General features: G+C 38.5%; 1 protein-coding gene across 2 annotated transcripts in view; it reads right to left on the bottom strand.

The window, feature by feature from the left end:
- The window catches only part of LAMA4 (laminin subunit alpha 4), a 101,338-nt gene that overhangs the window by 21,261 nt on the left and 59,880 nt on the right, over positions 1-20,197 (bottom strand). For both annotated transcript variants that reach the window (XR_005629816.1, XM_039729224.1), the window contains exons 15-25: positions 19,773-19,869; positions 18,872-18,988; positions 18,032-18,217; positions 12,676-12,815; positions 11,317-11,490; positions 10,157-10,299; positions 9,650-9,812; positions 7,008-7,141; positions 5,677-5,848; positions 2,923-3,054; positions 1,746-1,888 (exon numbers count right to left, since the gene is read on the bottom strand). Coding sequence is in view for 1 of the 2 variants with exons in the window: in XM_039729224.1 (XP_039585158.1) it covers positions 1,746-1,888; positions 2,923-3,054; positions 5,677-5,848; positions 7,008-7,141; positions 9,650-9,812; positions 10,157-10,299; positions 11,317-11,490; positions 12,676-12,815; positions 18,032-18,217; positions 18,872-18,988; positions 19,773-19,869 (1,601 nt within the window). In the remaining variant the exon portion in view is untranslated. The remainder of the gene's footprint in view (positions 1-1,745; positions 1,889-2,922; positions 3,055-5,676; positions 5,849-7,007; positions 7,142-9,649; positions 9,813-10,156; positions 10,300-11,316; positions 11,491-12,675; positions 12,816-18,031; positions 18,218-18,871; positions 18,989-19,772; positions 19,870-20,197) is intronic.

The following is a 20,197-nucleotide window of genomic DNA, read 5'->3' as shown; positions in this document are numbered from 1 at the left end:
CCCTGCAAAGTTGGTTAAATGTGAGTCTGTCTGCAAAGAGGAAGCATAAATATCAGTAGTAGACAGCAGCAGCAGTAGAGAGAGAGTAGTACATCATCAGTACTAACTTATGCTCCGCTCTTGATGAAAATAGAATGATGCCACCATGTTTGACCCATACTTTTTGCTATCTACTCTTGTCAAGAGAATGAAAGCTGAGTTTAATATCTGAGACAAAGTTGCACCTCTGCTTAAATAATTTCTGTATATATTTTTAACATTAGAATTGATAATATTCTAATGCCTATGGTCTTTTTTTTCTGATACAGCTTGTTAATTGAGATGCTATTTTTCTCGTTTTGACAGTACCTTCCAGGTGTTTTCCAGAATAACCACAATCTGCTTGGAAAACTGCAGGCATAATTCATGTGATTCGTCTTTTATCCTGTATTTGTGAACAAGTGTCATCTGCCATTGAGCTGCTCAATTGCCTAGATTTCTAGGTCCTTCTGGGCTTTTTCAGTGTTCTTTAGGCTTGATTAATGAAAGTAATTTTCACCATCCTCATGTACTTTCTTTCTAGATCATTAATGTATGTAATACCAGCCCTGAGAGAGATCCTTTCAGCATGTGCTGTAGATTTTTTATACTGTGAAAATTGAAAAGTTACTATTATGCCCTATTTTCTCTTTCCCAGCTGCTTTCCAATCCACTGTAGCATTTTCTCTCTCCACTCCACTAGCAATCTTAATAGCCCCTTATGAAAAGCCTCTGTAAAGAACTATTTGAAAGGACAGGTAAGTTATAGTCTATTTCTCTGTTGCCCACCACTTTGCCTGAATGTTCAAATAACTACATAAGATTGAAAGGCATAATTTTTCTTTACATGAAGTTTGTCACTGTCTTAAAAGCTTAAAGATTAGGCATTTTGTATCTCAGATGTTATTTTTCACGTCAAGTTAATTCTGCCAACAAAATAAAGAATAAAACTTCACGAGATTTACCACTAAGTCCCAGAAGTTGTTGCTCAACATTTGCTTTTTTTTTTTTTTAACATGGAGGGAATTCCTGTTAGCAGTTATGACACTTGAAACAGCAGCTGGAGCCCTTTTGAAAATTCTGGCCTTGCTGTGTGACCCTGGGAATGAATACTGCCTATCAGAAGAGCATTCTCTTCTTCAAGCAGCCAGTCTGCTCTCAGGGCATGACCCTGGGGTCCGGCAGATTCCTGCGGCAGGAAATGAGAGTTACACAGTCTACTGAGATTAGACTGCATTTCTGTCAAATGGTACAATAGGAAAATGAGACCTTTTCTTCCCACGCCTACACAGAGCTAGCTGGCTTAGATTCAAAGAGAACCTGAGATGAATCAGAACTGAAATGCTTAGTGGGAAAAAGATAATCTTTAGATTGAAAATGCAATTGGTAGAGGGTCTTGGCCACTTTTTGCAGAGCAAGAAGCAATACCAATTTTATATGTTAGCGTGTTCTTTGAAAATGCCTTTTTGTTTGAAGAACACAACTGGTCTGTTACCCTTACTAAAACTGGGCCAGTTTCAGTAGAATTTAACTTTGCTGGATCAAGCCTAGACTTGAGTACTTAAGAGCTCTGAGACACACTTAGAAGAGTGTCTGAAGCATTCTTTTATATAAGATGGATGCCAAAGAAATTGTTTTATTGTTGCCCCTTAAGGACAGGCCATACAACTTAATTTACATATGGTGATTAATTGAAAATACTGATTGAATCCCATTTGTAAACTAACCTGGAGTGCAAGATATCAGCAGGTGCTCCTCCAATATAAATATCTGTGAATGGCATTGCTGTTCTTTCATTGTCCACACTTTTTATATGTCTTCTGTCTACTACCAAGATCATCTTCTTGGAATTGTGATAGATAATAGAAATCTGAAAAGAAAAGCATGTGCTTAAAAATGTCATCTTTTGTAAACTGTTCTGGTGAACTTGCAAAATTGATTGCATCTTTATACCTTCTGTTTGAAAAATTCCTCCCATTTAACAGAGAATTGTAAATTGGGAGAGGTTGACAATGATCACTAGTAGGAAGTTTGTTTTGATGTCACTATTTTTCCAAGGACTGAATCCTCAGGATATTTCAATTAAGAATAAAGAAAATGTATTAAATTCTGCACTGCGGCAAACAGATAAGCTCTGTAAACTTCAGAATGCTTTCTTGATTTATCCAAAGTTAGGGCATGCTTTTAAAAAGACTTATTTCATTGTCAAAGCATAAAAAGTTTAATTGTTCTCTGCTTGAACATGAACAGATCTATAGCTGTAGTTTTGTTCACAAATCAGATTTGAATTAACATCAAGTAAAAGGCAGGAGAAGCAACTCACTACAGGGGGGATTTACTACTATCACAGTTACATTGGCTCACAGCAAATTCCCTGAAACTAAATACAAGTAGATATTTTACATCTGCCAAAGTTCCTAAAATACTGTTCATATATAAAAAGTTGCTACCAAATCAACTCTCTTTTCAAATGAAATGGGAAACACCATAATTCTTGTAATGCAATGCATAACAACTCAGGTGTTCCAGTTAATATAATGATGTGGTTTTACTTGAGGAAACTTTTGTATTTGATATAGAGAATTGTCCTTGACATAATTTCATACAGAATTAATTCTGTATGAAACTTTCTTTATAAACTTTCTCTCATGTGAATGGTCCTGTCCTTGGCTTGTAATACACATGATCTGTATACAAACACTGATTTATGAGGAGGCAGGGACAGCCTTTCCTTTCCTCTGCTTGGTAGTGGTAGGATGCATTCACTCTACTCTTCCACCTGTTCTACCATATCACCACCTGCCCCTCATCCTTTTGCACTTTTCATGGGCATTGGAGCATTATTTCTGCTTGGAGCCTCTGGGATATTGGGTCAAATAGCTGTGAGAGTAACCACATCTGTACCTCATGAAATTTAGCATCATTAATCCTAGCCTTCTTCAAAGAGTCCTCGAGAAGCACGGGGCCGTTGCTGAAACCAAAGTCATAGCGGAGGTACAAGAAACCATTGTGCATCTCTAGGCTGAAGAACATGCTCTGTGTAAAACAAAACAGCAGTCAGAAAAGACTATGTGGTGGCAATTAAAAAAAGTTTATAAACAGCATTGTGAGACTGACATTGAGAAAAGCATGCTGGGAAATAAACTTTTATTTGCGAAATTGTAACACATTTTCTATATTTTTATATTTGTAATATATGTTTATATATGCTCATATAATTGTTTTATAAGTGTCACTTTTTGGAAGACTTGGGACTGTTTCCTTATAGAAAGAATATTCGGTAGCACAGTGATGTCACTATTCTTGACCAGCAAGGTATTCCTGATGTAAACACACCTATTCACTGCTGAAATAATACCACATACCCTAAATGAAATATATTATACTGGTGAAAGCAACGTTGTGCTCAAATGGCCATGCCTGCATTAGCAGGTTCTATCACAATGTTTGTAATTGCTCAGGATTTTGTCTTTTAACAGCCCTGATCAGCACTGATGTATTTACTGAAATGACAGCAATAGCTAGAGTGTATTTACTATGTGTTTGGTTTCTAGAACTCCTGACTGTTCCTACTTTATGATTCAGTTTTCTGTGGCTGGGTGACCTAAATTTTACAAACAGGAGCTGTACTTTAGAAAATCTTTAGGGTGTGCTTGAAATGAAGATCTGCACCCTAGAATTAGTCTTGTTCCAAAACTAAACATAAAGAAACAGACACAAAAGTTTACAGCGAATGTGCATCTGGGCTAATACTTTCAATGCTAACGTTTTGTCTTCTTTCCTAGTGTTCACGGCTAATGGAAACATGGGAACAATAATTCTCAAATCACTACTGCAGGCTAAGAACTGCTGTCTTTGACATAAATGAGTCCACCTTCAGAAGTCACTATTAAAGAAGTGAGAGTAGGTTTTAATCTAGCACTTTTAAATGAAACTTCAGCTTGGGTTTGTTCTGAACAGCATAAACTTGAAAACAAAACAAGGATTACATTAAGAATATTTATGAGCTGCCTTTGCAGAACTGAATAATGGACCACCTTACACAGACTTTCTAAAAGTGCTTGTGAGCAGGCAGCTGATATCCAACTTGATTGCAATTTTCATTGACAAATACAAAGTGCATACATCTCCAAGAAACATCTAGGTGCTTTTGCTTTGAAGAAAAATAAGTGCAGTGCAGTAAAGGCTCTGAAACTTTCAACAGCAGCTGCTTAGTCAAAACCTCCTAAGAGTGAAGTTTAGTGGTAGCACACTATGCTGCAGAGCAGTTTGCTTCCCACGACCCTCCTCTGGAAGTTACTCTGAAGGCCAACACTAGAGAGTAGCTCTTCTAATAAGAGTGGGTTTTTTTTTCCTAAATGCTTAAAGCGCTGTTACATGTAGGTGTTGACACAAGTGTCTGTCTGTGGACTGCATCTGCCTAGAAAAATGAGAAAAATAAGTGCAGTGCAGTAAAGGCTCTGAAACTTTCAACAGCAGCTGCTTAGTCAAAACCTCCTAAGAGTGAAGTTTAGTGGTAGCACACTATGCTGCAGAGCAGTTTGCTTCCCACGACCCTCCTCTGGAAGTTACTCTGAAGGCCAACACTAGAGAGTAGTTCTTCTAATAAGAGTGTTTTTTTTTTTTCCCTAAATGCTTAAAGCACTGTTACATGTAGGTGTTGACACAAGTGTTTGTCTGTGGGCTGCATCTGCCTAGAAAAATAGAAACATCTAGGTGCTTTTGCTTTGAAGAAAAATAAGTGCACTGCAGTAAAGGCTCTGAAACTTTTAACAGCAGCTGGTTAGTCAAAACCTCCTAAGAGTGAAGGTTAGTGGTAGCACCCTATGCTGCAGAGCAGTTTGCTTCCCACGACCCTCCTCTGGAAGTTACTCTGAAGGCCAACACTAGAGAGTAGCTCTTCTAATAAGAGTGGGTTTTTTTTTCCTAAATGCTTAAAGCGCTGTTACATGTAGGTGTTGACACAAGTGTCTGTCTGTGGACTGCATCTGCCTAGAAAAATGTTTTCTGTGGCTTTTCTAGGTTGTAATCCACACATAACTCTTGAGCTTGATGTGGAAATGCCCAAAGACCAAAAAAAAAAATAAAATCCATGTTTGTCCTCAGAAGATATTTTCATGTCTTCAAACTCTTACAGAGGTTGCATCACTCTCACACTTCAGAAAAGCTCCTGACATTTGAATCAAGCCTTTTTATTTGGACTGCTTTCTATTTTTAGTAACTGAAATATTTAACTCTAGTACACCCTCAAGCACAGTTATAAAGTGGCAGCTACCACAAAGTGGCTGCATTTGGGAGTTACTTCACAGAAATTTCCTAAAGCTTTGATTGAGCATTCACATTTAAATAAAGGTACAATAACTGGGCTTAACTGGAGTCCCTCTCAAAGTATCATCACAAGCATATGACCAGTTTGAAGTCCTGACTGTGTCTGGATGAAAGCAACGTCCATCTCAGGGCCTTGGCTCCCTGAGGCCTTTGGAGAGCAAGTTGAAGTTCCCTCCTGATGTATACATGCACCAGACAAACACAAAGTATTTCCTCTTCCCAGAAGTTAAATGTGAGGACATAAACATTTTGGATTTTCCAAGATATTCTAGGTACTGGGGAACTTGTGGTGCCAATGGATAAAGGGTACAAGCAGGACTTGGTACTCACCCCATTAATCATCAGCAGGATCAATCCATTTTCTGTAGGTGTTCGAACTTCGATGTCAAATCGAGTCACCTGGCTGAATTTTCCCCTTCTCTCAATGTTTCTGGCCAAGGCATAGCCAGAGCCATCAAAGAAATAGCTCACAGCCCGGCTCTGAGTGAAAGCCAACTTATCTCTGTGGAAAAAAACAAGCAGGGAAGAATTAGTTGGCATATACTCATTTTAATTTAGAGGAACGTAAATGCCTTTACATACTTTATTGAAAGAATTGTTCTGAACTTCTGGTTCTGCCTGGCAATGGTGAGACTGATGACTTCCTTTCAGTTTTTTTCTGGGAATTTTTTTCCTGAGAAATAATGTGTAGCTTTGAAGGTGCATCTAACTCCTTTATCATTATATTGGGTTTTTATCCTGTGCTATATGTAGAGGACAGGAAAATTCTTTGCTCATACTTGTAAAGTGATAGGCCCACAGCACTTCCTCGTTACAAGTATACACAGATATGTCTATTAAGAACTTTCCCAGTTTGTGCAAAAATCCATTTGAGTTCTCCAAGAACTTTAGCTGGCTCTGGTATGCTCTGTTCTGGAGAGCAGTAGCTTGCACTCCCTGTGGGAATGGTGTGGGAAGCTCATTTTCTCTATCCCAACATTTCCTGCATTTCTTCCCAGTGCATGCTGCAAATTACTCTCCTTTTCTTTCCAGAGAGAGGTTCTGCTGTAGCTGCCTGTAGTGTGAGCAAAATGCCTGCTGTGTCTGTGCTAAACAAATGCTGCAGCTGATGTTCACTTCTACTTTAGGAGCTGCATTTCCCACTTTGCAAATGGCTTATCTAAGGAATAGCTGTGGTGGCTTTAAGTGTATGGCAGGAGGAAAGTTTTGTATAAGCTTTTCTAGCTGGGGGTGGGACTACACTCAAGGTTATCTGGCCTAGTAGACCTGACTGGCTGTGGCTGTATCACTTGAAGCAACGTGATTCCAGTCAGGAGAAGCTCTGTCCTAGGCAAGCAGTGGGGTAAGGAAGGAGCATGGAAGAAGCCCCAACTAATGCGGTACTTTCCTTTACGAAGACATGAACAAGATTGTGAGATAGCTAGTGGAGACAGCAGGAAAATCATAAGGAGTCCAACTTCCATACCTACATATATTTATAAATATATATATATATATATATATATTTGTAAATTAAACTTGTCAATGCAATTAGGAGCTAAGAGCGACCAACTTCATTCTGGGACAGCTCAATACCACCTTCACTTTTTAAATCTGAAGCCATGAGGATCAGCACTTGTAAGAAACGGGAGCGGCAGAGTGAGGATGGGACTGTCCCCTACCTGGCACAAGGTGGCGATGTGGTGGTGTCGATGTTATAGACGTGCTTGAAGTTGTACAGGCTGATCACATCGTCGTTCAGGGTAGCCAGCTCCAGGCAGCCGATGAAGCCAGGTAGGTTTAGGCTAGGAGGGAGCTGTGCAGGGGACAAGGAAGAGTTAAAAGGAGAAAGGTGGCACTCTTTAGTTGGGTGTTGTTAGAGCCTTTATGCATGGGATCAGTTTTGTCTCTGTGCAATTTGTATTTTCAAAAGAAAAGGTTGATACTGCTGAGAATAGTCTTCACAGTCCTTACCATGATATTGCCTTTGGGCTGTAAGTAAAAAAAGAGCACATAAATGGTCTCACAGTGAAAGAATTAGGCCAGGCAGGGCAACTGCAAACAAAAACTTTTGAAGTTTTGGTGGGAGCATGCTTGGAAACAGGGAAAAAGGCTAAGACTTGACTAATAACAGAGCTTACTCAATATATTTGAGTAACTAGGTGGATATTTCATATCTAATGCATAGAGATCCTTCACAGCCAGAAAAATAACTCCATAGCATAATTAAAGAGAGAGAAATGAGAGAGCTCTTTAAACCCAGGAGACAGGGATTCAAAATCTGTGCCAGTGGGTAATCCTCAGTAGGTATTATTTTGAACAGCTAGCAGGATGTAGAGACTTCTTCTTTTAACAAAGGTCACTGCAAATGGAATTTAGACAGCCACACTAGTGAGGGGAAAAATACAAAAGAATAAAGCTAACAGACCTAGACCATTCTTTTTATATTAAAATATTTTGCCTTGTGGAACAGGTGTGATAATAATAATGCCTCTTGTACTTCAGAGTTTGATCACTGTGAGTAGCTTTTCTTCATCTTCTCATTATTTCCATTTTCTTATGATACAATAGTAATGGCAATACAGCAATACAGAATATAAGTAGCTGTGAAAGAAAATTACATTCTTATCTGCAGCACAGATACATTTGGTAAATGATCATGTTTTCTTTTTTTCCTTTGTTTCTTCTAGTCTTTGAAATTATGTTAAGCATGGGAGTTCTAGTGGTTAAGTGGCATTTCATATTTGCAAAGTATGTAACAGGGAAGCAAAAAACTTTTAACAAATCAGACTCTATGTTAATAAATAAAAATATGAGGTGTTCTTTTCTAAGGGGGAAGGGACCCATATGTCTATCAAATAATACCATAAATCCTTTTCTTCCTATTTCCCTTTCCACTTCCCTTCACTCTCCTCTTTTCTTTTTTCTCTGCTATGCTCTGGAACAGACTTGGAGGCTTCATTTGCTGGATGACTTTTTGTACGTGCATGTGTGTGTGAAACTGTTATTCAGTCTTCAGTCCTATTCCCAGGCAGTTTGCGCCCAGGGCTCAGTAATCCAAAATTCCTGTCATGGCACACATCTAGTGCCATAACAATGCCATGCTCAGGAATGCATAAGTGTACTGAGTTACTCTTTCTTTGTTTTTACGTTTTTAGGAGAGGTGCTTGTGGATCAGTGTTTGGATCTTTTTAGAACCTGCTACAGTTAGCTTAAAGAACTTAGGATTCTCTGAAGTCTTTCTAGGTGTGTTTTTATTCAGCCATGCAATTCTCACAGCCAAGATCATTCATAGCAATTTTTAAATCTCGAAAGAGGAACTGGTATGTTTACAGAAGCAGGAAGGTGAGGTGCTAGTTTATGCTGACTATTAGGAACTAGACTGATGCTACTGTCTCACACAGGTCTTCAAACATATTTTGCACAGGCAACTTTTCATGCTGTTATAAGTCTGGATTTAAACCAGTGATAATTTAAATTCAAACAAATGACTATATTGCTCATTTCCCACAAGATACTGATACTAACAATACATTACTTTTCATTTTTGTGACAGTTGTAAAAGAGAAATTCTAAGTACCAAGAACTCATTAACATTGAAAAATAGTGGTAGCCTGCAAGTTAGGTTGGACTAATAGGCCTTTGTTTATGCATGCTATTTAACAGTTAGCAAGCCTTCTGTTACTATTATATTTTCTGGGAAATCTCTTTGCTTAAGATTTTCTCCTGGGAAGCTGAGAAGCCTCAGAGAAGAAAGAAAACAATAATTACCAGATTTGCTTCTCCTTTGTTTTGCTGCTTTGGAATGTAGTTAGAGATTGTTTATCTAACATGTAAATTGTTTTAACTTAATGACTGATCAGAGTCAAGCTATGTCAGGACTCTGCAAGAAGTAATGAGTTTTTCATTATTATCTTTTAACCTTCTCTCTGTATCCTTTCGGTATTCTTTAGTAAAGTTTAGTATAGCATTCTGTAATATAATATAATATAATATAATATAATAATAAATTAGCCTTCTAAGAACATGGAGTCAAATGAATTAATTTCCTTCCTTCGACGAGGACCCCAGAAACTACCACAGCCTTCCTTTTAGTACTTTATAGGGAACTTGAACAGCAGCTCACAGACACCTGATCATCATACTTGTATGACAAAATATGCTAGGCAAAACTTCTTCATCATGGCTAAAAGATAGAGTTCTAAGATGATAAATGACTAAATAAGGGCTTTTTCTTTATCTACCATTTCTGTGTTTAAATGGAAGCTCAGCAAGGTTAGTTTGTACTATTTAATTTTGAATAGAGAATATTTATCAGACCAACCTTGAATCCTGGAGGCACTCCACCAACATAGAAAACAGCATTTTCAGGTTCCAAATTAAGAAGGGAGCCAGGACCAAGAACCTCTCCCTTTTTGATGAATTTTTCTTCAGCTGTGCTGCTAAGACTGGGCACAGTTAAAAACATTTTGCCGTGTCTTCCGATCCTGCAGAAAAGAATTGTAGGAGAAGAGAATTTCATGTTTGTCAGACTTACAAAAGAACAAACAAGCCTCCAACTCAGGAGGCAACTGAAACAGGAAGGGTTTTATTTCCTTAGAGAAGACTAGTGATCAGGAGGTAAAAAAAGGGAGGGACCACAGACACTATCTCTTCTTCCCTGTGGCCCCTTGGGTCTTGGCTCTTCAAAAGCAGGAAGAATTTCCATTTATTTCAGTAGGAGTAGAACCAGGCACTGAAAACTCCTGATCAGCAGTTCTGACATAGCCTTTTCTGCTTGATTTTTCCCATTAACTGTTTGATTTTGGGGAAATACACGTTATCACTTTACCTCTCAATTTTGATGATGCTGAAGTAAGAAGGCCAGGTGCTGACAGGCTTGGCATCCAGAGGTATCTCCACGTCTTGGTCCCCCAGATTATAAATGTACACAAGGTTGTCATTTTTAATTGCAAGACCAATGTAATGTTTTGCCTAAAACACCAATGCAGGGGGATATTAGAGATACAAAATTGGAAGAGATTTAGTGCAGGACATACGTAAAGGTAAGGTTTGATAAACTGGATGACACCTTCAAATATTACCGAAAGCTATTTAAATAGAAGCAAAACCTTTATTCTCTAATTGGTTGCTTTCACCGCATAAAACTGTACAGAAAGAAAGTCTCTGATATTTTACTTTATATTCATTTTGACTGAGGTAAATTCAAGGTTATGAGATCTCTGCTGGCCATGAATTAGTCATGTTCAATGGGAAGCTGTTCATCATTATTTAGTGTGCAGCGCCATGTGCAGGAAATAGTCTAAAGCCTAAGTATTATGCTGCAATTAAATATTCTGCCAAGAGGCGTTTCACTCGATTTATATTCAGTAGACATTCTTTTTAGGAAAGCTTAAAAATGCCTCTTTACCTCCCCAGGTAATATGTTGCCAGAATGATACCTGGCTTGTGAGTTGTGATTTTTTTTCTTTTCAGAACCACAGTTTAAAGAACAGTTTTTTCAAAGTAGTGATCAAGAGTGTACACAGTGTACAACAGCAGCACAAGCCACAGATAAAGAAGTCTGCTTATCTTGCAGGCCTGTGACCTCAGAGATTTGGAATTGACACTGTCAGAACCATAAACTGATTAAAGCATATCTCACAGAAGCCAGGCAGGTGACATTAACTGCTTCAGAGCACCTCGCCATTGGCAGAGGAGATAGCAAGTGTGGCTTGCAGCAGTGACAATCAAAGCAGTACACTGCCAGGCAGCCTAATTTGCTTTTTAGAGAGAATTCTTCATTGTTTGGGATGACAAGTCTCAAGGACAGGGGTCTCAGGAACCTTCGCTCTTTGCTTATCACAAAATCAATGGTGGTCACAGAATAGACACCTTTAGTTCTGAAACATGAAGAAACAGTAAGAGAAAAAACTGAGGGCAAATAAATTTCAAACTGATTTAATATTTTTTAAAATATATGCATAAAAATTAACTGGGTTATTGTCTTACATTTTTGTTTCCGAGGTACAAAATGAATCTGTCCGGAGAGGCTGCCAGTTGTGGGTTATCTTTGTGGAGCTTTATGTACAAGCTCATGGAAGTGAAAGATTTCAGTTTTTCCACGTCGATCTTTGGATTGACTTCAACAGCTGATTGGCCTTCAAACATCATAGAGACTTGGACCTGCAGTTGCAAATGGTCAAAGTGAGACACGTGTTGTTGCCTGGGGTCGTTACCTAAGGTAAGTGTTTGACAATACTGTGCCAGCAGCCTTGTTTACTGCAAGAGTGGAGTTGGCACCTATGCATTGGCATGTAAATTGTGTGTTTGTAACAATCTTTCCTGAAAGACATGGTAAAGATTATGGAGAAAATTATCCTAAAATTGATTAAAGGTCCTAATGAACTCTGCTGAAGCATATTCATAAAGTAAATTACATTTCAGTGGGAGATAGTTGTGTGCTTAGTTGAATCAGGGCTACATTACTATGTATGCCACATAATGAAATTCTTACATAGCTATAAAACTTCTGCCCATAATTTATTTCTTTGCTTTGGGAGTAGTATGACCATTTTCTGTTCATGATCAATCCTGTTATATCATTGAATCTACAGTGATATTTATGAGATGCTAAAAAAATTGTAAAACTGTTCATTTTAGTTCAAAATGCTTTCAACATAACTGAAATAATGTTTTCAAGTTTAAACACAGTATACCGGAATCACAAAATACATTTTAAAGAACAGTCAAGCACTACATACAAACTGATTTTTCCAAGTTATATTCCAGCACTCTGAACATACAATAATGCACTGAATTTTTTATTTCTCTGAATGAATTCAAATATACTTGACCTTGGTTTTCTTGTTAGAGAAAAACCCTCATTATTTATGTATGGTAATGAAAGTGGGTTTTTTTGCTATTAAATATGTGTGAGCCAAGGATTCTCTTACCCTGCAGAAAATTAATTCAAAAGAAAGGAAAAAAAATGCAGTAATCTCAGAAAAGCTTACATTAAATTGCTGTAATTATTACTCATGGTAATTAGCTTTGTAGGTAATTTGCCTACAAATTGTAGGTAATTAGGTTTTGTTGTTCTGGCCATCTTATACATTGTGCCCAAATCTTTATTGTCAAGTTGCTACTGCAGTAAAAATAGTCTACCATGAATACTATGATAATGTCAAAATCTTGCAAATAGTAACTGTAAAGATTTTAATGACTTCCAATGTGCTTTGTTCATCTGGTTTTGGGGAGGTGACAATGTACAGGTTTGGGTTTCTAGCATAGCCCAAGAAAATGGAGGTTATAGTAAGATTTGATTATTAGAACTATTAACCAAAAGTCCCAAAAATCAAAAAGTTTTACCTTGCTTGCTACACTCCTGGTCTGAGCAATTAACTCTCTGATCCGCTGAATGCTGGAAGAAATGTTGTTTGCTGGTGCCTTCTGTTCTACTCTGCGCATTTTGTCCAGGAGTTGAGGGAAAACTTCTGTAAGTTTCTTCACTGCAGTTAGAAAAGAAGAGACATATTTTTTTCCTCTTTGAAAGATGGGTTTTGCTTCAGGAATATTCCACCCTTTCCTCGTAGGTTATCTCACCTGCCTCCTTCTTCTTTCTGACCAAGTCATAATTGTGATGTGTGGGATGCAGTGATTTCAGAAAGGGTAATGATTTCTCAGAATCTGGTATTGTTAAAGTTTTTGGAAATAAATTTGCACAAATGACGCTGTTTTCTTAGGATTCATAGGTAATACTGTGGTGTGTTACCTCTGTAATACTTTCCTGAAGGAACTCTGCAAACATTAATAGTTTTAACCTTTTAATCTTCCTTCAAGACAAATGAATGTTAACCCTAATTTTACATCTACAGCAACTGAAGCAGAAAGATTATTTGTTCAGCATCTCAGTGGATATCTGTGGCTGACCTGGTAACTGCATCTGAGAGTTATGGTTCATTAACTCTTCAAATTCATTTTAGGGGAGATGTATAGGCTGTTTTCCTCAGCTTTCAGCTATGTGTGTCTCCAGAGGTCATCACCCAGACAGCAGCAGTGGCTGCACAGGAGATGCATTTTCTTGTAGCTCACAGTCCACTCTCATGAAAGAAACATAGCAAATTTCATGCTGTGGTGTACAGCAATAGAAGGCCTTAGATGATGATGATGATGCGTGTGCACCTAAACTGTGCTTAGCACCTGCCCCAGCCTTTGTGATTTGTAACCTTGTTAACCTTCCTGCCTGCATCTGCCAGGGGTCATGAATTAAAGTCCTGGACCTTTGGTCTTTCGCTGCTGTGTCCTCTGGTGGTACATGTGCAAATGTCATTGTTATCGAAGGGAAATTCAGGGGCTCTGTTCTGTGCAAAGGGAGAGAAGTCCTTTCCCAGGAAGATAAGCAGAAAAATTACCAAGAATTAAAAATAACTACCCTTAATTATAATCCAATTTTATCACATCAGATTCCAATGACATGGCTGCCCTTTGAAGGATATTTACACATCACATCATTTTTCATCTTTAATTAAATGTAGGTACAAGAAGCTGAGTATAATGAAATGTGATTTTAGCTGTGAGCTATGTGCATGTAAGAAAGATCCAGCATTCAGAGTTAATTTTAATGACATGGATTCACTGTAAAGGTTAAGACCAGATTTGTAGGGTTTAAAGTTATATTTTAGGGGTTGTCAACCTTATATCCACCTGCTCTTGTGTTCTTCCAGTTGTAATTTTACCTTTGTATGGGACTCATAGAAGGGCTTGTGTTGGAAGAGACCTTAGAGATCACCTAGTTCCAACCCCCCTGCTGTCCCTTAGAGACCTTAGAGACCACCTAGTTCCAACCCCCCTGCTATGGGCAGGGACACCTTGCACGGGACCACATTGCTGAGAGCCCCACCCAACCTGGCCTTGAACAACTCTGGATGAAGACTAGAGAGGCAGGTAAAGGGGCTAATCACCAGATATAGGAGAGTGTATAAAAAACAGGGGAGGAGGAGCAGACTCCGATCACTTACCCCATGGAGTCCTACAAGTCTACTTGTTTTTGGATAGAATGAAAAATCTGTATTTGTCAGTCCTGTCCTGTCTCTGCTTGGATGGTTTCATTTGTGTTTTACTCTCCAAGTTCAGTCTAGGAGTGGGCTATATAGAAATTTAGACCCTCAATTTTTTTTTCCATTTAGTTCTGAAATTCCTTATGTAGTAGGACTTAGTAATCATCTGTTCTATATAAAGCTTACTGTACATTAAAATATAATGATTTTAATGAATCCTCAAAGAATTACAGTAAATTTTGGTGATCCCAAAATGTGTAAAATTTTCTACTTAAAGCCCCCAACAAAATCCAAATCAACTTATATGAAATTTTCTTTACCTTTTTTTTCTATTTTTAAGGCAAAAACGGCAATCTCAGAAAATGATTTAGCAAATTGCAGCCACTTTTTTGTTTTTAATAATCTGCAACTAAATTGGAATTGTGTTTGATTCACTATCTTAAAACCTGGCTTTTCTGTTTGAAATTTGATGTATTAAACTTGAAATGCTACTACATGTAAACACAAAACTAACATCTGTAACTACTAGAACTATTGTGAAATCGCAGTATAAATCTCTTTTTGCCTTTATAATGACATTCTTCAACACAGAAGAACATTGAGTTTGATTTTTGTCTTTGAGATGAAGGTGAGAATGGAAAAGAAAACTAGTCTTACCCAGTGATAAAATATAAAAAAAGAATAGAAGGGAAATTGTCAAGGAGGAAATACCCTGACTGTAACCTTCCTGACATTTTCCCCTTTTCCGTTTTCCTTCCCACACTGTCTGCCACCCTCTCTGCTGAAGCCCACCAGTTCCCTGCACAATGGCAGCACAGACTATTCTCAGACAAACTGCACAGCCAAGACATGCTCTCACCCTTCCAAACCCAAGTGCAAGCTTTATTCAAGGGCAGTGCAGACATGCCAGCTTAGAGTCTTCAGCTGCTCTGCTACTGTTATTGGCATGAAGATCAGGTGTTTTGGTGTTCCACACATCTGTCTGAATGTTTGTGGTGACTTTCCTTTGGACTTGGATGGACATTCCTCCTGTCAGATCAACCTCTCCTGGCAGAATACACAGCTGGTCTGGGCACACTCCACCATGCCTGCCATGTCTGCATCTGTCTTCCTGGGCTGTGAATCACAATCACATCTGTCTGGAGCACTACCTGTGCCAGCCTCCTGTGCGGCACTGATCTCTCTTCTCCGCTATTTCCACCTGATCTTTCAGGCAAAAACATCTCATTGTACCTTTAAACAAACAAATCAAATGCCTTCAGAGCAAAAATGCCATGGGAAAGCTTCCTCCACAAATGTACTAGGGCACACTTTGCTGTAGGCTGGATGTTAGCATCTCTCCAACAGTTAGTTTGTGGTCAGCAGGCCCTCCAGGAGCTCAGATAGGAACAAATATTTTCAAGGTGACTCCCGACCTGCAAAACCACCATCACAGAGAAGACATTTTTTCCAGGCACATCACATAGGAGCTGTTCTTGTTTCTTTATGGGAACATAACCAAGGGAGAGGTCATTATTTTAACTCTGTTCACTCTTACAGAGCACCTCAAATGCTGCTGGAAATATTTCCTCCAGTACAAGAGCTAGTATGAGCAGATTTTTTTGAATCCTGTATGTCTGGTGGTATTTTGAGCATGAAGAGCCAAATGTGGTCTGTGTTGCTGCTCTACCCACTAAGCTGGCAAGGGAAAATGTTAAATGTAAATCAAGTGTAAAGGTGAATAAAACCAGCCTCGTGTAAGCTACAGCACACTGTTTCTCTTGGAAGTTCTTCATCATACCATTCCCTCCTGGGAGGCCAATCATATCCACATTTGCATTATTTTACATGGTAATTAGAGCCCATAGCCTAAACTACTCTGTGGTGATCAAAAACATTTTACAGCAATGCAATCCAATCCAAGTGCTGCTATATTAACTACACTCTGATGGAGCTCTGTGCAGTGACTATCAGTGAGCTTACCCATTCCCAGAGGGAGAGGTTCACTGTTCCCTTTTGATGAAAAGCTCAGAGAAATCTGAGTTTCCTCCAGTTCAGGAGGCAGAAACTGGGGGTATTGAATAGCACTACATTTCTTCTTGTAAAGGGAACCACTTCTATACCAGTTCTTGGGAGCACTCACTTAACCATAAATACTAGGTAGGGGTAAGGGTGTTATGGATCATGGAATTCTGAAAATAACATGACTCTTGGGATTCCCCAGCTGAGAGAAAAGACTGTGACTTTGGAACACTAGAAACAATGTTGGGTTTGGTGCGCATAACACCATTTGCAGTAAAATGACACTTGAGTTGCAAACTTCTTGACAGAAGGAGAAAACATTTAGGGCAGTAGATCTGAGATTCAGACTTTCTGGAGACAGAGTCAATGAAGTTATGGAATTTCTCTGGGGCACTTTTATGAGGCAAGACATCAATGAACAGATCTGCAGGTGATGATATAATCAAAAATGTGAAGGAAATGACTTGTTCTGGACTTCCAACCTCCCTAGTCATAAATATCTTAGGATTAGTGAACCTCCTGAGCAGAGTCAAGAATACATGGAGCAATAAATAGTGGTGCTGTAATCAATTTTTTATTCCAAATATTTTCATTTCTAGATTGGTTATTTTCATCCCCAATTATTCTTTTCCTTTTTTCTACAGTCACTTAATTTCAACTTCATCTTCATATCTCTTTTTCTGCTCTTGCCTATCATCTTCATTTTAATTTTGTAGTCTGCCTTAGCTTTTCTTTTGTCTTTTTATTTGCCTTAAATTTTTCATAAGTTTTCCAATGTTTCCAATAATAAAAGTGGAATTAATGTGATGTTTACAAGCTTCTCCAGAAATCACCCTGCTTAAATATTTTATTTTCTCCTTTATCCTCTTTGACCCCTTTGTTTAGACTCAAGTGAGGGACCATTTCTTCTCTATGTTTGCACACCTGAAGACAAAAGGGCTCTGTTTTCAGATGCTTCGCAATGTTAAAAAGCAAACAAACAAAAAACCCTAATCACCAACCATAATAGCAAGAAGTGTTTAAACAAGCTGTTTACCATTCAGTGTGTCCTTGGTACCCTGATAAAAATGAATTAGAATTCAGTAAGTCTTCAGCACTTAAGTATTTAAATAATTTTTGGAAGTCTCTGAGGATCCAATGTTTTTAAAATATAGTCAAGTGTTGGAATGTTGGGGGACACAAGATAGATGATGGACTTTGGACCTGGTTAACATAAGAGATTTGATAACAGGATGCCTTGGCCAAAGCAAACAGGAACTTTGAAAATTCGACCTAGATAACAAGAAGATTTAATCAGACAGGTTGACTCGAAAAAGAAAATCCTATTAAACTCTGCAAGCAAGAGATGTTGTTATATGCATAAGTTTGTGTATGCAATTTTAACCTTATCATTGTAGTACACATTACTAGTCTCCCTGAAATAGTATATAAGTGTTTGTATCCCACAATAAAATCGGATTCTGATCACTGAGTCAGTCTCCCTGTCTCTCTCTATTGCCGACAGTCAAGACCTAGACAGCTGCTAAGTTTGGAAAGTTTTCATGGAGGCAAAATGCTAGAAGATTATAGGGGATGAATATGCAATGTAAACAATTCTTACAAGATATTATTGTGATGATTTCCTGATTTTTTAGGACTGAGGAATGGCAAACTTCAGGTCACCCTACCTGCATCTCCAGCTGAATGCACAGCACTGTCATATGCCTCAGAATTTTGCTGGAAGTCTTGCAGGTTTTGGGACCACAGCCTCACGTTCTCACCCATGGGGGTCGTAGCCTGTGTTACTGTCGTGGTAGCACTCACAGCCTCTGCAGTCTTCAGCTGAGCTTGCTCCAAACGCTCTCTGGTCTCCACTACAGAACAAATAGGGAGTGATAGGAAATGAACTCTTTCAAATATTCAAGTGTGTTGTGTGTTTCATCCCTCCCCACTCTCTGTCTTCTTCCCTTTTCTCTTCTTCACTCCAGTTTATTTACAGTGAGCATGATGTCGTATGGAATGGAATGGAATGGAATGGAATGGAATGGAATGGAATGGAATGGAATGGAATATTCTTTTGGTCAGTTGAGGTCAGCTGTCCTGGCTGTGCTCTTTCTTAGCTTCCCATGCATTCCCAGTCTCCTCACCAGCATGAAAAGCAGAAAAGGCCTTGGCTCTGTGTAAGCCCTGCTCAGTAGCAACAAAAACATCTCTGTATTATCAACTCAGTGTTCAACAAAAATCCAAAACAGAGCTCCATGCTAGTCACTATGAAGAAAATTAACTCTACTGCAGCCAAGACCAGCACAAGGTTCAATAACACTGTTAATAATTTCAGTGACAAAACATTTAATTTCGTTCTAAAAGCTGGGTATTTGATATCTAGGTCTAGTAGTTTCAGCCAAACTCTTTTAAGTGCCTGCAGTGCTGAACTCTTAGTAGCAACTTCACATCCATATTCAAAGATAGAAATGTGCTCTTGAATGTATGAAGATAAAGCATCACAGAGATGAAGTTCCTCTCCCAACCTGTCTCTGCTGACTGCATTTTTGCGATGGCTCTCATCAGCTGGCTCCGCAGGGCATTCATCCTGGCAAAAGTGCCATTGACTTGCCAGCTGGTGTCTGCAATGGTGTAACTGCTGCCTGTGGGGACAAAAGGGAGGTACAACTGAGGGGTGTCCAAGTGGTGTCTGAAAAGGTAAATTCAATCCTGGGGAGGTATGTCCTTAGGCATTTATTATGCCATGGACAGTATACCATGGACTCTTTTCATTTAGATATACTTGCACTCACTCCTGACTTTACATAATCTAAAGGAAAACCAGCCCTGCATCACCCCTGCTTTCCACAGGGTGTCTTCCAAAAACCTGGAGAGCTGTGTTCCAGTCAGTACTCTGTCCTTGCTTTACCACAAGTGTTGAGAATAACTGCAACTGGTACACAGGAATAATTTTCAAGAGCTCAAATTGTCCTGATAAATGTAAAAAGTAATTCTGTAATTCTAGATCTTTCTTTCATTTACAGTGAAGAAAGGCCAAACTACTTTAACAATTATTATTACTCTCCACTGGTGAAATCCAGCTTTATGAACATTTAAGCCACTGTGAACTGTTGACTACTTAATTGAGCATATTTACCAGTGAACAATGGTTTTCAGGGTCACATATTAAAATGGTAGTTGCGTCTGAAATGGACTTTTCATGATTGAAATAAACTATCAGTATCTAGTAGGATGACAAAACATGAGCTACTCAAACTGTGCCCATGGCCATTTCAAGCACTTTGTGTGGTAAATTCAATCAATAACCTATTCTGTTGCAGCAGTTCTGCTTAGTGATATGCTTCTGAAATTTATTTTAATGTGCTTTTTTAAATTTTATTTTATGGCTATAAGCTGATTGGGAAAAGAGAAAGGATGTATATTTACTGTCATGTGCTGTCCGTTGTAGCTGCATGGCTCGGATGAGAAGTTCTTCACTTTTACCTTTATGGTAAATGACCTGAGTATCAATTCCAACTGCAGCCTACAAGCATGTTCCAAAAGAGAAAGTCAGAATAATCCTCATCAAATATTCCACTTTATTGTGATTAATTGTGGACAATATTTTACCTGCATATAAATACAACTGCAAAGTCACTGCAGTTTCATTTGGTTTGTTAAGATTTAAGATTAGCAGTTGGATTGGAAAAAAGTCTGAAAAGCAAAATTTTCTGTTTTAAGAAAGTTTAGAGAAGTGCATGGTTTTCCAAACAACAGTACTGAGTAAAAAAGATGGAGAAAATTTATCAGCTCCAGTTTAGTACATATGACTAAATGCTGCCTGTTATTTAGGTGTTGTGACTGTTCATTTC

Source organism: Passer montanus, unplaced genomic scaffold, assembly GCF_014805655.1.
Source record: "Passer montanus isolate IOZ18808 unplaced genomic scaffold, ASM1480565v1 scaffold11, whole genome shotgun sequence".
NCBI classification, from domain to species: Eukaryota; Metazoa; Chordata; class Aves; order Passeriformes; family Passeridae; genus Passer; species Passer montanus.
This window is presented reverse-complemented; position numbering and strand designations above follow the sequence as displayed.